At 50.0% G+C, this 12941-nt stretch overlaps 1 protein-coding gene across 1 annotated transcript in view; it reads right to left on the reverse strand.

Annotated features, from left to right (window-relative positions):
• Nucleotides 1–4755, reverse strand: part of LOC115655237 — a 43043-nt gene extending 38288 nt beyond the window's left edge. The window contains exon 1 of the mRNA XM_030570483.1: nt 3568–4755. Within this exon, the coding sequence (XP_030426343.1) occupies nt 3568–3969 (402 nt within the window). The 5' untranslated portion in view covers nt 3970–4755. The remainder of the gene's footprint in view (nt 1–3567) is intronic.
• Between the last annotated feature and the right edge of the window lie 8186 nt (nt 4756–12941).

Here is a 12941-nt window from a genome sequence, read left to right on the forward strand (position 1 = left end):
GGGTGACTGCCGGATAAAACAGGCACATGTATAAACTGTTGCTTGTTTTCAAGGTATAGTTTTCTGTAATGCTTTCGTTCTGAATAAATGGTACTTTACTTTCTGATGGCTGGCAGGGCCCTGTGTAAGCAGAGCTGTAGGTGCTGAACTCAAGTCAGGCCTTTAGGGATAATTACAGTGAGTTTCAAGAGAAATTGCATGTTTGCTCTGGGAGGAGAGAGTTGTGGGACTCCATCCCAACAGAGGTGAGGACTGGAGGCTTGAGACCTTAGTGGGGGTGCCCTAGAGGAGGCCACAAAGGGGTCAGACAGGCGGTTACCACAGGAACTGTGAGGGCATGTAGGGCAATGGATGGATAGACTGAGGGGTGCGTAAGGAAATGGGTGGATAGACTAACAAATCAAAATCTCTGCAGATATGTTCTCAGCAGTTTTTGCCAAGAACCCCAGTCATGAGAACAAAGCATTTGTGGGCATGTCAGCTGCCAGCAGATAGCCTGAGAGAGCCCAGTGCAGTGTGGCCAGGCAGTGGCCTTTGTACTACCTTCAGAGTAATTTTGGACTGTAGAGTTTCTGTGATGTTGATCAGTATCACTGGGATTCATGGAAGTGCCCATTCTGGGCTCAAATTGTTCTGTGGTCTGCGGGACCGGCTGACCTCCCACAGGCAATCCACTGAAGGCTGCCTGACTGCCGCCCTCACAGCAACCGACACGCCGCCCCCCCCGCACCCCGGCTTGCCGCCCCAGGCACGTGCTTGCTGCACTGGTGCCTGGAGTCGCCCTTGTCTGCCATAACCCCCAGCTCATTCACAGCAGCACGACTGCTTAGCCAGTTAGTTCTTTTTCTGTAGCTGTGCATTGGATTCTTCCTTCCTAAGTGCAGTACTTTTCATTGCCTTTACTGAATTTCATTGTGTTGATTTCAGACTGTAACAAGGTGCCCTGAGTCTCTTCTTAGGCACTTTTACTTCTCCAGGTGTTGGGCAAACACAACACAAACAGTTCCTCAGTCAACCCACCTTGGGCTACAGCTTCCAGGTAGGGTGACCATATGTCCCAGTTTGGCCGTGGCAGTCCCATTTTTCAGCTCTGTCCTGGTCGTCCCTACTTTTTTGCCCAAACTGGGCATTTATCCCGGGTGCAAGGCAGAGCGGAGAGTAGGGGCTGCTGTCCAGGGGTTTAACTGAAGGCAGTGCTTCCCGCTAGCAGGAAAGCAGAGAAATTTGCTGCTAGTGGGCAGTGCTGCCTTCTTCAGAGCTGACCCCCTGGGCGGCGTGAAGCTCGGTGGATCAGCCCCAGCCCCGGGAGCCACAGAGCTTGGGGGTTCAGCCCCAATCTCGCTGCGGGTGGCATGGAGCTCAGCGAATCAGTCTCAGCCCTGGGTGGCATAGGAGGGCAGCTCTGGCGAGCCTTATGTGCAAGGGGAGCGGCTCGGGGAAGCTCTGGGCCATCCTGTTTTTACTTTAAGAAATATGGTCACCCTACTTCCAGGGGTTTCTCCCCTTTACCTTTCAGTGGTTCCTGCAGGAGTCTTCCATGCTCTGTTCCCTGAGCACCACCTCCCAGAGCTTTCTCTTTGGAAGGCCCTTTTTCCCCAGCAGGTTTTCCACTGCCTCCCCTCCCAGAGATCTCTTAGGAACTCCCTGATTCTTGCAGCTCCCTGGCTCTGTCTCATCCAGTCTCTCCCATCCCACAGAACTTCCTGCTTCTGGCCTGTGTCCCTATTCCCAGGGAGCCAGCAGCAGCTCCCCATGTCTCCTTTCTCTACCCCCTTTCCTAACTGATGAGGCCTGATGCACCCAGGCGTCCCCCCTCTAAAGCCCAATCGTGATATGCTGACCAAGCACAGGTGCACTGGCCCTGCTCCCTTCCAGAGAACCGATGTCACCCTGTGATATAGACATTTCTCCAACTTGTCACGGTCCTTTTGAATTCTAATCCTGCCCTTCAAAGTGCTTGCAACCCCTCCCATCATGGTGTCACCTGCAGATTTGATAAACATACTTTCCACTGCATGATCCAAATCACTAAATGAAAATGTCAAATAATACCAGACCCTGGGGGACTCCACTAGATACATCCTCCCAATGTGACAGCAAACCACTGATTACTATTCTGAGAATGGTCTTTCAGCCAGATATGCACCTCCCTTACAGAAGTTTCATCTAGACCACGTTTCCCTAATTTGCATGTCATGGGGGACTGTGGCAAAAGCCTTACTAAAATCAAGACCTATCACATCTACTGCTTCCCCACATCCACTAGCAGTTACTCTGTCAAAGAAGGAAATTAGGTTGTTTTGGCAGGATTTGTTCTTGACTAAACCATGTTGGGTGTTATTTACAACCCTGTTATTCTCTAGGGGTGCTTACAAACTGATTGTTAAATAATTTATCCCAGTATCTTTTCAAGTATTGTAGTGGGCTGACTGATCTATGACTCCCTAGGCCTTCCTTGTTTCCCTTTTTAGAGATAGGTACATTCACCCTTCTCCAGTCCTCTGGGACCTCACTCATCCTTCTTGAGTTTTCAGGGATAAACACGAATGGTTTCAAGATTGTTGCAGTTAGTTCATTAAGTACTCTAGGGTGAATTTCATCTGGCCTTGCCAACTTGAATATATCTAACGTGTCTAAATATTCTTCAATCTGTTCTTTCCCTATTCTGGCTTGTGATCCTTCCCTCTGGCTCTTAATGTTAAATCTGTTAAACATCTTGTCACAATTATCCTTTTCAGCGAAGACTGAAGCAAAATGGGCATTAAACTCTTCAGTCTTCTTAATGTCATCCATTAGTAGCTCTCCTTCCCTGCTAAGTAAAGGACCTACATTTTCCTTTGCCTTTCTCTTGCTCTTGATGTACTTATAGAATCTTCACTTATATATTCATCTTTTATATCCCTTGGTAGGTGTAACTCGTTTTGTGCCTTAGCCTTTCTGATCTTGTCCCTTCAGACTTGCACTATTCGTTTGTACTCATCCTTAGCCATTAGTCCATGTTTCCACTTTTTTGATTTTCAGGGCATTAAAGATCTCCTGATGGGCCATATTGGCCTCTTACCCTTCTTACTGTCTTTCCTGTGTATCAGAATGGTTTGCTGTTGTGCCTTTCATATTGTCTCTTTAAGAAACTGCCCTCCTGAACGTCTTTGTCCCTTAGATTTTCTTTCATTCTGCTGCTCTCACTCCTTCCTTTCCGTAGAATCACAAAATCTCTCATTTCATGATCCCTTTGGCTCAAATTGCCTTCCATCTTCAAGATTCTCAAACAATTCCTCGGCCAGGCAGAATCAAGTCTAAAATAGCTGACACCGCCCTTCCCCTCTTCACCTTTCGAAACAAGTTATCTCCAACACATTCCAACAACTTATTGAAGATTTTGTGTTTTGCTGTATTTGTATCCCCATACAAACCCCTGTGTCTCTCTGTCCCATACACATCCCTCTGTCTACCTAGTTACTTATGCGGTCCTCCTCTCCCCAATCCCAGAGCACCTCAACATTAATGGCAACCGGAGTCCCCAACCTGCCCATTCCTCCTAGTCCCTAGCAGTGGAGTATGTCTCACCTCAGTAATGATGGTGGAGGTGAACATGCTCCTATCATAGGTCCACCCCTCCGTGCAGGGCTCTGTGTCCAGCTGAGTTCCATTGGGCTCGGTGACATTGGGGTCTAGGAGCTGCCACTGAGCGGTGACAAAGCGGCGGCACTTCTCCGGCTGCCGGTTCCTGTCCATGGGGATGGCGACCCGGAGCAGGTCCTTGGAGTCCAGGCGCAGGGTGGCATTAGGGTAGCCAGTGTTGTTGGCATTGATATGGACTTGGCAGTGGTGTCCTGGGATGGCGGCGGTGAAGTTCTGCAGGAGGTTGTGGCTGGCCATCAGCACGATAGGGATGGTAAGCAACATTGTGTGGATAATTTGGAAACGTCCCATACCGCCCACCTGGTGTAAGAATTCGGCAAAAGACATGGTCCCGCTGGCAGCACCTTGCCCTCAGAAAAAAACCCAGGCTACAAAAAATACTCCAGGATTCAAAATACTTCTAGAGCTGCATGGATCTCAAACCAGAACGGTGATTGTGGGGCTGCTGCTGCCTCTGAGCTAATGCGTCTCCTTCTGTAATTGAATGTCACGCTCCTAGATCCAGTGCTCCGTAGGTCACTCCCCTCAAAGGGTATCTGGTGTGCAACAGATTGGGGCTTTAGAGAGCTGATGGAAGAGTCCTTGGAGCCCTGGAGAGATTTGGCGTTTACCTAAGATGCTGCTGCGGAGTTGCTCCCAGTGCTGAAATATCCACAGGAGAGCTGGCAAAAGAGCTTTTTAGTTTGATCGAGGTGCGTCTGCCATGGATTTTCACCTGTGGCTTTAGATTAGAGTCCCTGTGTCTGTGAATCTTCCAGGTAACCCAGCAGAAGGGGTGTTCCTTCTAAGGCAAACAAAACAGGACTTGTTAAAATCCACCATCAGTCACCTGCTTTGCAAATGTCACTAGGCACCTTTGTTAGGGGTGCTGAAACCTTCCTAGATTCCTGTTTTCCCCCTTGCGACAAAGAGATCCTGATTGAAGGGTCCTTGAGAGGATTATATAAGCTTTAATCAGCTCATTTGGTTAAAGTTTTACTCCTGTTTTAAGGGATTCATTAAAATGAAAAGGGAAAAAAAATTAAAAAAAAATAAAAGAGGCAAATGGAGAAAAAGGCAGCAGAGGAAAGTGCACTGGGTCTTGCTGGAGGACAGGTTCAGGCTTGGGGCTGAGAGTTGTGACATCCCCACAGAGCAGTCAGGGAAAGCCAGCCTTCTGGAAGCGGAGAGGGGCTGAGATGGGAAATGCACCGGTGCTCTCTGCTGGAGGGACTGTGTTCAGAAATGTACAGAGCTCTGGGTGGCTGGGTAAAAGGCCTGTGGGTTCTAGAAGTCAAAGTGCCCAGGTCTGGTCTCTCCCACTGAGGAGCATTGCAGGTGTCTTGTGACACATTGGCTTCAGCCATCAGAGATGGCTGCATGAGCACATTGATCTGGGAAACTGGAGGAAAAATTAAATCTAAGATGGCTCTGTGGTTAAGGCACTGCAATTAGTGCCCCCCCGCCTTCCAGTCATGAAGGATGGTCCACGGATCCTGACTGAGATCAGGGGGCCGGATGCTCCACAGATCCTACCAAGATCAGGGCCCTCTGCTTGTGCTGGATGCTGTACAGATCCTGACTGAGATCAGGGTCCCCTTCTTGTGCCAGGTGCTGTACAGACCCCGGTGTGGCAGGCACCACACTGACACACACGGAGAGACAGTCCATGCCCTGATGAGCTCAGTCTAAACAGCCAAAGAAAGATAATTCTTCCCCATTTTACAACCAGAGAAACTGAGGCACAGAATGCTAATGTGATTTGCTCAAGGGATCTCCTGGGTCCCAATTCTTTCCCACAAGGCCATTGTTCATCTGCTGGATAGGAATGACAATCAGTGCATCTGTTCAGCAGAGCGAGTGATAGCATGTCGAAGCCAAATGTAGTTACACAAGAAGCAGAGGAGGTAGCAGATGCTGGGGACTGCATGCCAAGACCTGGGGGTAGAGCTGCTCCATTCAAAGCCTGAGCTCCTTAGCCTAGCAAAACACCCACTATAGACTAGTACCTGGGAGTGGGACGGATATTTGCATGGCCTTAGTTCTGTGTTGGAAGGATGGTGTTGTGGGTAAGACACTGGGCCATGAGTAAGGAAAAAATCTCAGATGTAAAAGTCCCTGTGCCTCAGTTTCCCCAACTGTCTCTTTAGACTGTGAGCTCTTTGAGGAAGGGTCAGCCTATTGCTGTGTGTCACAAAATGGGGCCAAGGTCTGTGCAGCGCCAGACACAATGGGGGCTCCAATCTCAGGCAAGGTCCATGCAGATTCTGTTCTATGGAGGTTCCTATCTGCCTTATCACTACAGTACCTCAGCCCCTATCTTTGCACCACCACAATTCCCACTGGCTTCAGCTGCGACTGAAAACCGGGCCATGGTTTGGCCCCCCTGAATTCAAAGGCCATGAAGATGTTGGCATTTACTTCCCAGCTGCATCACCAGTTGACCTGCCAATCAATGCATCTCTATAGAGCCACATGCCCCTGGCAACGGACTTTGTTCAGAGCCTTGTTAATTCACCACATAGTGTTCCATGGCTACTGCCTCATTATTCAAAGTCGGTCCAACTACAGCGGCTAGATTAGATGGTCACACTGAACAGCGTTTGGACAGTGTTGTGGGTTGCTAAACTGGCAAGTGCTAGTCACTAGCTAAAGGGATCCTGTCCTAGTGCAAAGAACACATCAGGCCTTGGAGTTTAGCCTTAGTAAGAGCTGCAGGATTTGTCCCAACCAGTGACTGGTGCTTTGTAAGAAAGAAACAGGCACACAGTCTCTTTTATCGCCTATTGCAGCTGCAGTGTGTCCTCTTCTGCCTCTTCGATCATTGATATTATGTTACGGTAGCACTCCCAGGTCTCAACAGAGATCAGGGCCCTTGTTGGGCTAGGCGCTGCACAGGCCCCCTGATCGAGATCAGGGCCTCGTCATACCAGGTGCTGTACAGACCCTGACCAAAATCAGGGCCCCATCGTGCCAAGTGCTGCACAGACCCCCTGACCGAGATCAAGGCCCCATCCGTGCTGCACCGTATGGTGCGAAACAGCCCTTGCACCAAAGCCTTTGCACACTAAATTGACAAGGGAAGGATCATTCTCCTCATTTCACAGATGAGCCGAAACTGAGGCCCAGAGTGATGCAGACTTGCTCAAGGTCACACAGGAAGTCTGTGTCAGAGCTAGGAATTGAACCCGAATTCCCTGTCTCAATGCAGTGTCATAACCCAACTCAAAGAAAGCCAAACTAACTGAACTTGGATACCCCGCTCAGTTCTGCACTGCTTTATGGAGGGGGCTGAAGGCCAGTTTCTCAGCCGCAGCTCTTTGCAAGAGGGATGCACTGGGGGAATTTGATTTGGGAGTTGAGTCAGGGTGGGGCAGAGGCTATGGCATAAACCCACTGCCCCATCCCTAAAGACCCCATCCATGATGGTGTCAGCTCCAGCACACCCTATCCTGCTGCATGATGGGAGGAAGCAGCAGCCTTTCTCATGGCGGGGCCAGCAAAGCAGATTTGCAGATGGCTGAACCATTTAGTCACGCTGTAAGTTGCTGGCTTATTAGAAGCTTGGCACAAGCATTAGACAGCAAGAATGTGGCCAGTGACGAGCTGATCTGCCAACTCTTTACTGCTGTGCAGAGCAGAAAGAACATGTTCTCCTCCTATCACAGGGAATAAACCCCAGGAGTCCTGACCTCACACCTGCTCTACCCGCTAGGCTTCCAGAGAACAAAAATCAGGAGACCTGACTCCTCATCCACCACTAGACCTCAGTGCTCTCCCACAGCTGGGATTAGAACCCAGGAGTCCTAGTGCTTAGATCCCACAGTGAGAAGGACCCTAGTTACCTTTCCCTTGGTGTAACAGCTAGACCACCAAGCTAGTTCAAGAAAGACACCCCCTCTCCCCAGCCCATGCAGCCAACTGACTAGCTCTGGAAGGTCAGCTGCTGAATTCACTGGGATACATGCTAAGGTGATGCAGAGGCTGACGCGAGGTGGTTAGGTTTTCAGCACAGAGCCAGCTCACTAGTGCCCTGTGGCAGAGTCAAATGGATCACAGAGGCTCCATCATGGGGGAGAGGGGCGCACACAGAGAGCCTGCCATGGGGGAGGGGGGTGCACACAGAGTCCCTGCCATGGGGGAGGGGGGTGCACACAGAGTCCCTGCCATGGGGGAGAGGGGCGCACACAGAGAGCCTGCCATGGGGGAGGGGTGTGCACACAGAGTCCCTGCCATGGGGGAGGGGGGCGCACACAGAGTCCCTGCCATGGGGGAGAGGGGCGCACACAGAGAGCCTGCCATGGGGGAGGGGTGTGCACACAGAGTCCCTGCCATGGGGGAGAGGGGCGCACACAGAGAGCCTGCCATGGGGGAGGGGGGTGCACACAGAGAGCCTGCCATGGGGGAGAGGGGCGCACACAGAATCCCTGCCATGAGGGAGAGGGGTGCACACAGAGAGCCTGCCATGGGGGAGGGGGGTGCACACAGAGTCCCTGCCATGGGGGAGAGGGGTGCACACAGAGAGCCTGCCATGCAGGGAAGGGGAATGAGGGGCTGGGAGGGTATGAGGAAGGGGCTGGGGAGTTACAGGGAGTCCCTGAACTAGAGGGGGATGGGATGGTGGCACCCAGGAAGCTGTGGCGGGAATGGAGGGATGCAAGGAGCCCCTAGTGTTTGCAGTATGCTTCACCAGCAGAATCTACGAAGTGGGTGACCCCTACTCCCTGATATGGCAAAACCATTGCTCCTGAGCCCTGGTGGCTGCTGCATATTAGGCTGGAGGCTTCCTGTAGGGCAAAGGAGGCGGGTCTTGTGGTTGACACACTGAGCTAAGGCGGAGACCTGGGCCCAATTCCCTGTGTGACCTTGGGCAAGTAGCTTCCACTCGCTTGGTGCCTCAGTTTCACCCATCTACTGTAGCATAACTCAGGTGTAATTCACAGGGGCGGTGGTGCTGTTAGAGGCATCAGCTGGAAAGACTGCCTGTAGTGACTTGTGAATTCAGCTCTGGAGGGTCCCAGCTCAAGCCCTGCTGTGCTGGTCATGATGACAGGTATCAGCCCAGCACAATGGATTTGCCCAATCTAGGCAAGGCTTTGGTGAAAGACCCTGCCCTGGTGAAGCTCACAGGGTAGGGAGAGGAAATGATTTGCCCAAGGCAACTTGTGGCAGAGCAGTTAGCTCCAGAGCCCCTCTCTGGTTCATCACATGCATGACTGCCTGCCGACTCACGTGACCCTGTCCCTTCCACCTCATTCCTACACCGCTCTCCTAACTGCAGCCACCCTTTGGACCAGGCTGGAATTTGTTGGGTCATCTCTTTTGAGCTGTGGTCAGAGCCCTGGTGAAGCTTCACTGACCAAGGTCGAGGACTCATGATGCACTGGAGTCACAGTGGGGTGTTTTTCTAGCTGGCTCAGGAAAGTTAGTGGGTCAGATGGAACTTGGCAGAGTGTTAAGCTAGTTTCCAGAGTGGACAGGCGGCCTCACGACTAGGGCCCTCCCCCTAGGACTCTGGCAATCGCGCCGCCATTCCCTGTTCTAGTCCAGATATTTGAGCAAGTTGCTTGTTGTGTCTGTGATATTTGCACAATCACAGCACCTTGGAGCAGGACCCGATGGTGCTAGGCCCAGCACAAAAAAATGGCTCCTACTCCAGCAAGCTGCCAATCTAAGGATAAGACAAGAGATGACAGTTGGATACAGCCAGACGGGGGAGCAGAAGGAAACTAGGAGACAATCCCGGTCAGCGGGACAGGCAGTGGGCTCAGACCACCAGAGACCTGACTGTTGTCAGGTTTTTCATGGGCTTCCCAGCAATGGAGCATTTGAAGGTGGAGTGTGAGGTGGCTTTGCAAGTGTTTATGGGGAGCTCCTCCCAAGCGTGAGGGGCAGCAGGGGAGAAAGCATGAAGGGGTTTGTGTGAAAATGTAACTAGTGGGCGCTGGAGGCCAGCATCATGGGCTGGCTGGAGGCAGGAGTCATCACCTCCATAGCGGACGAGAATGATAGGTCAGGTGGGGTTAGAGCGGGAAGAACCTTGAAAGGGAAGACAAGTGGCTTAGGTCTGATGTGAAAGAGAAGGGAGAGACGGGGAGGGATGCAAAGACCGGAGTCAAAGCGATAGGCTAAGAAAGTGATCTTTAGCTCTTTACATAACATGAAGCAACCACATGGGCACAATGGGGTCCAAATAATAGTGTTTACTGAGGATACAAAACATGCAAGGCCTAGATGCATTCCTGGGTTGGGTTCTAAACCATAGAACATGGTGAGCACCACTACAGCACCAATTATTTAAAGGGATACTCCCTATTCCTACGCACTACCTCACTTATACTCTGTGCCTCAGTTTCCTACTTTGTAAAAATGGCCATAATGAACGTCCCTGCCTCAAAGGGGTTTTGTGAATAGGGGCTGCTAAAAAAAATTTCCATCTGAACTTCTTTATTTTAATGGAATGTTAGAGTTTGGCTAAATGGAAATTGTCATGAATGATGTTTGCTTTCCTTGAAAAGTTGTAATTTTTTTGTTAGAAAATTGAAAACCAACCCCCCAAACTGAAAATCTTTCAGTTTTCAGGCAAATTTTTCTGCTTTCCAGAGTTTGGGGCCAAAACTTTTTTATCGACCAATTGAGGAATGTGCACTGAGAGAGGATAGATATATCGGGATGGGTAACTACATGTGGATGGATGTGTGGGGAGGGAGGGATAGATTGATCCATTTGTATGTGAGATGACAAACAGACCCCAATGCTTAGTGTTCTCTCAGTTCTAGATCTCACTCTGGCCTCGGCGTACAGATTCATCTACACATTGTCCAGGAGGCCAGCAAGGACTATTAGATCATCTAGCGTAACACAGGCCAGAGAATCCCGCCCCACCGATTGGTGCAATGGAGTGAGTTCCCTTCCCTACTATGAGCGTGACGGTGACTTGTGGTTGAACTGGAGTGTGAGTAAAATCCTACCCCCATTGAGGTAATTTGGAAAACTCCCATTGACTTTGTGGGGCCCAGAATGTCACTTTTGTATAAGCGCAGTGGGGCGTTTCATGGCACATTTGCATATGATGGCCCTTGTCAAGGCCATGAAAAACTGAGGCGCAACAGCTAGGTCTGCAGGAGCAACTTCTGGAGAGCCAGTCGGTAGGGAGATGACCTGGGGGCAAATTTGCTCTTGAGGGAATGACCCAAACAAGGAACCTGCTTGGAGACCCATTTGGGAAGATTGTGATCACCCCACAAATGTGTTGTAAGCTCAGTCTGGCAAGTCAATAAACAAATGAGCATCAAAGTTCAGCCCTGATCCTTCCAAATAGCTCCTAGGACAAAAGCCACCTGGAAGTTGCTGAGTCTGTTTTTTTCTCCTGCTAATAGGATGTTAACCTACAGTTGAACATTTCCAGCATCAAAGGTCATGCACCAGCTGCTGGGTAAACTAAATGTTTCCCAGTGCTCCCTGAGTTGGGCTGAAATTTTCAGAAGATGGCTGTGTGGCTAATAAGGCCCTATTCTAGAAGAACTGGGTTCTATTCCTGGCTTTGCCACTGACTCCCGGTATGACTTTGGGGGAGTCATTTTGCCTTAGTTTCACTTCCCCAGTCTTAATCAGTTCTGGTTACAAGGACTGTCTTTCACTCTGTGCAATGTCTGGCAGAATGGGGTCCTGATCTCCTTCGGGATATATGCAACGCCCAGCGGGATGTGGACCCCATTCTTGGTTGTGCTCCTATAATACAAATAATTACAACTTTATTTACGCAAGTAAAGTTATGCACAGGCTTAAACCTTTGCAGGATTGGACCCTGTTGTCAGAGGTGTTGTTGTCAGATGCTACCGGTGTGGTGCTCTGCTCTGCTCTCTCCTTGTTGGTATCACTCGGCTGCATGCGTGTGTTCCCTCTGTGTGCTGCCCCAGCTCTGCGCAGATAGCTGACACAGCAGACCCGAAGAGAACCCCCAATGACCACAGAGTCTAGTAAGGTACGAAGGCACGTCGGCCAGGTTTATTGCCGTATGAACACAACGATAGTTCCCCTAGATTGTTACTCTAGTAAAAGGCATACTACTAATATGTGCCCACGGTCAATGGACTCGGCTCAGTCAGTGGCGGGACTTTCCACTGCCCCCTCGGCCGGACAAAAACATCGCCCCAGGGATACATTCTTATACACAGGTACAAACAAGTTACACATCACTCCTGACGTATTGAGGTGCAGCCCCTCTACGTAGTAAAGTGCCACCTCTCACCTTGTACATGTTGGTTCGATCAAAACAACTCTATCCATCATATTACCCTTTTGGCCCTGTCATTGGGATGGGTCGGCCTGTTCTTTCTTATCTGTGGAATGTTCCAGTATAAGGTGTTCTGGTACCATGTTTATACTTTGGTATGCTAGGTGAATATATGTTTATGCAGTATCAGCCCTTTCCTTGCCAGCATCTGTGAACTGAGCCAGCCTTCAGCTCACAGCTTGACCTTGCTTTCTAGCTAAGTCTTGACATTACTTTAGTTCAGGCCTCAGGCCTCATACTGGGCCTTTATCAGGGCCTTCACTTACTACATTTCCCCACTTTTTGTCTTTTTATGGGGAGGATGTTTACCCATCGTCCCGGAAAAGCATAATGCATGGACCCTGTCATGGTGTATCCCCCTTGGGTGGGACTTAGCCACAAAGTAACACGAAAAACGTTTGGGACAACACTGCCATCTGGTGGAGAGAAATTAAATTTTTAAAAGAATTGTTTGTTTATTGTGACTGATGAAAGGGCATGAATTTATGCAGCACTTTGGGAGCATGTTTCCTCCTCCGAAGAAATTAAACAAGAGGCCAATCATGCAAGCTATTCCTGACACATTATTGTTAATTACTTATATTACTTAGTTACAGTGGGCCACAGAAGCATTAGCCAAGATCATGGCTCTGGCATACTAGGCAAGGCACAGTCCCAGAGAGAGACAGTCCCTGCCCCAAAGAGCTCCCAGTCAAAATAGACAAAGGAAGGATTATTATGTCCCCCATTTTACAGATGGGGAAACTGAGACACAGAGCAATTAAGTGACTTGCCCAAGGTCACACAGAGTGTGGGCGCAGAGCTGGGAATTGAACCAGATGCCCTGCATCCTCAATTAGTGCTTTAGCTGCAAAGCCAGCCACCCTCACTCAAAAGCAGCATGACTTCCAAGCAAACTTAGGAGCCTATATGGGCAGGAACTGGGGTTCATGTTCCACCTCAGATCTCAGGTAAAATGAGTTTTTCTAGTGGCAGCTGAATTCCCTGCATGAGAAATCTGTCATCCCACCCCCTCTAAAATATT

This window comes from Gopherus evgoodei, chromosome 7 (genome assembly GCF_007399415.2).
Source record: "Gopherus evgoodei ecotype Sinaloan lineage chromosome 7, rGopEvg1_v1.p, whole genome shotgun sequence".
Lineage (NCBI taxonomy): Eukaryota > Metazoa > Chordata > Testudines > Testudinidae > Gopherus > Gopherus evgoodei.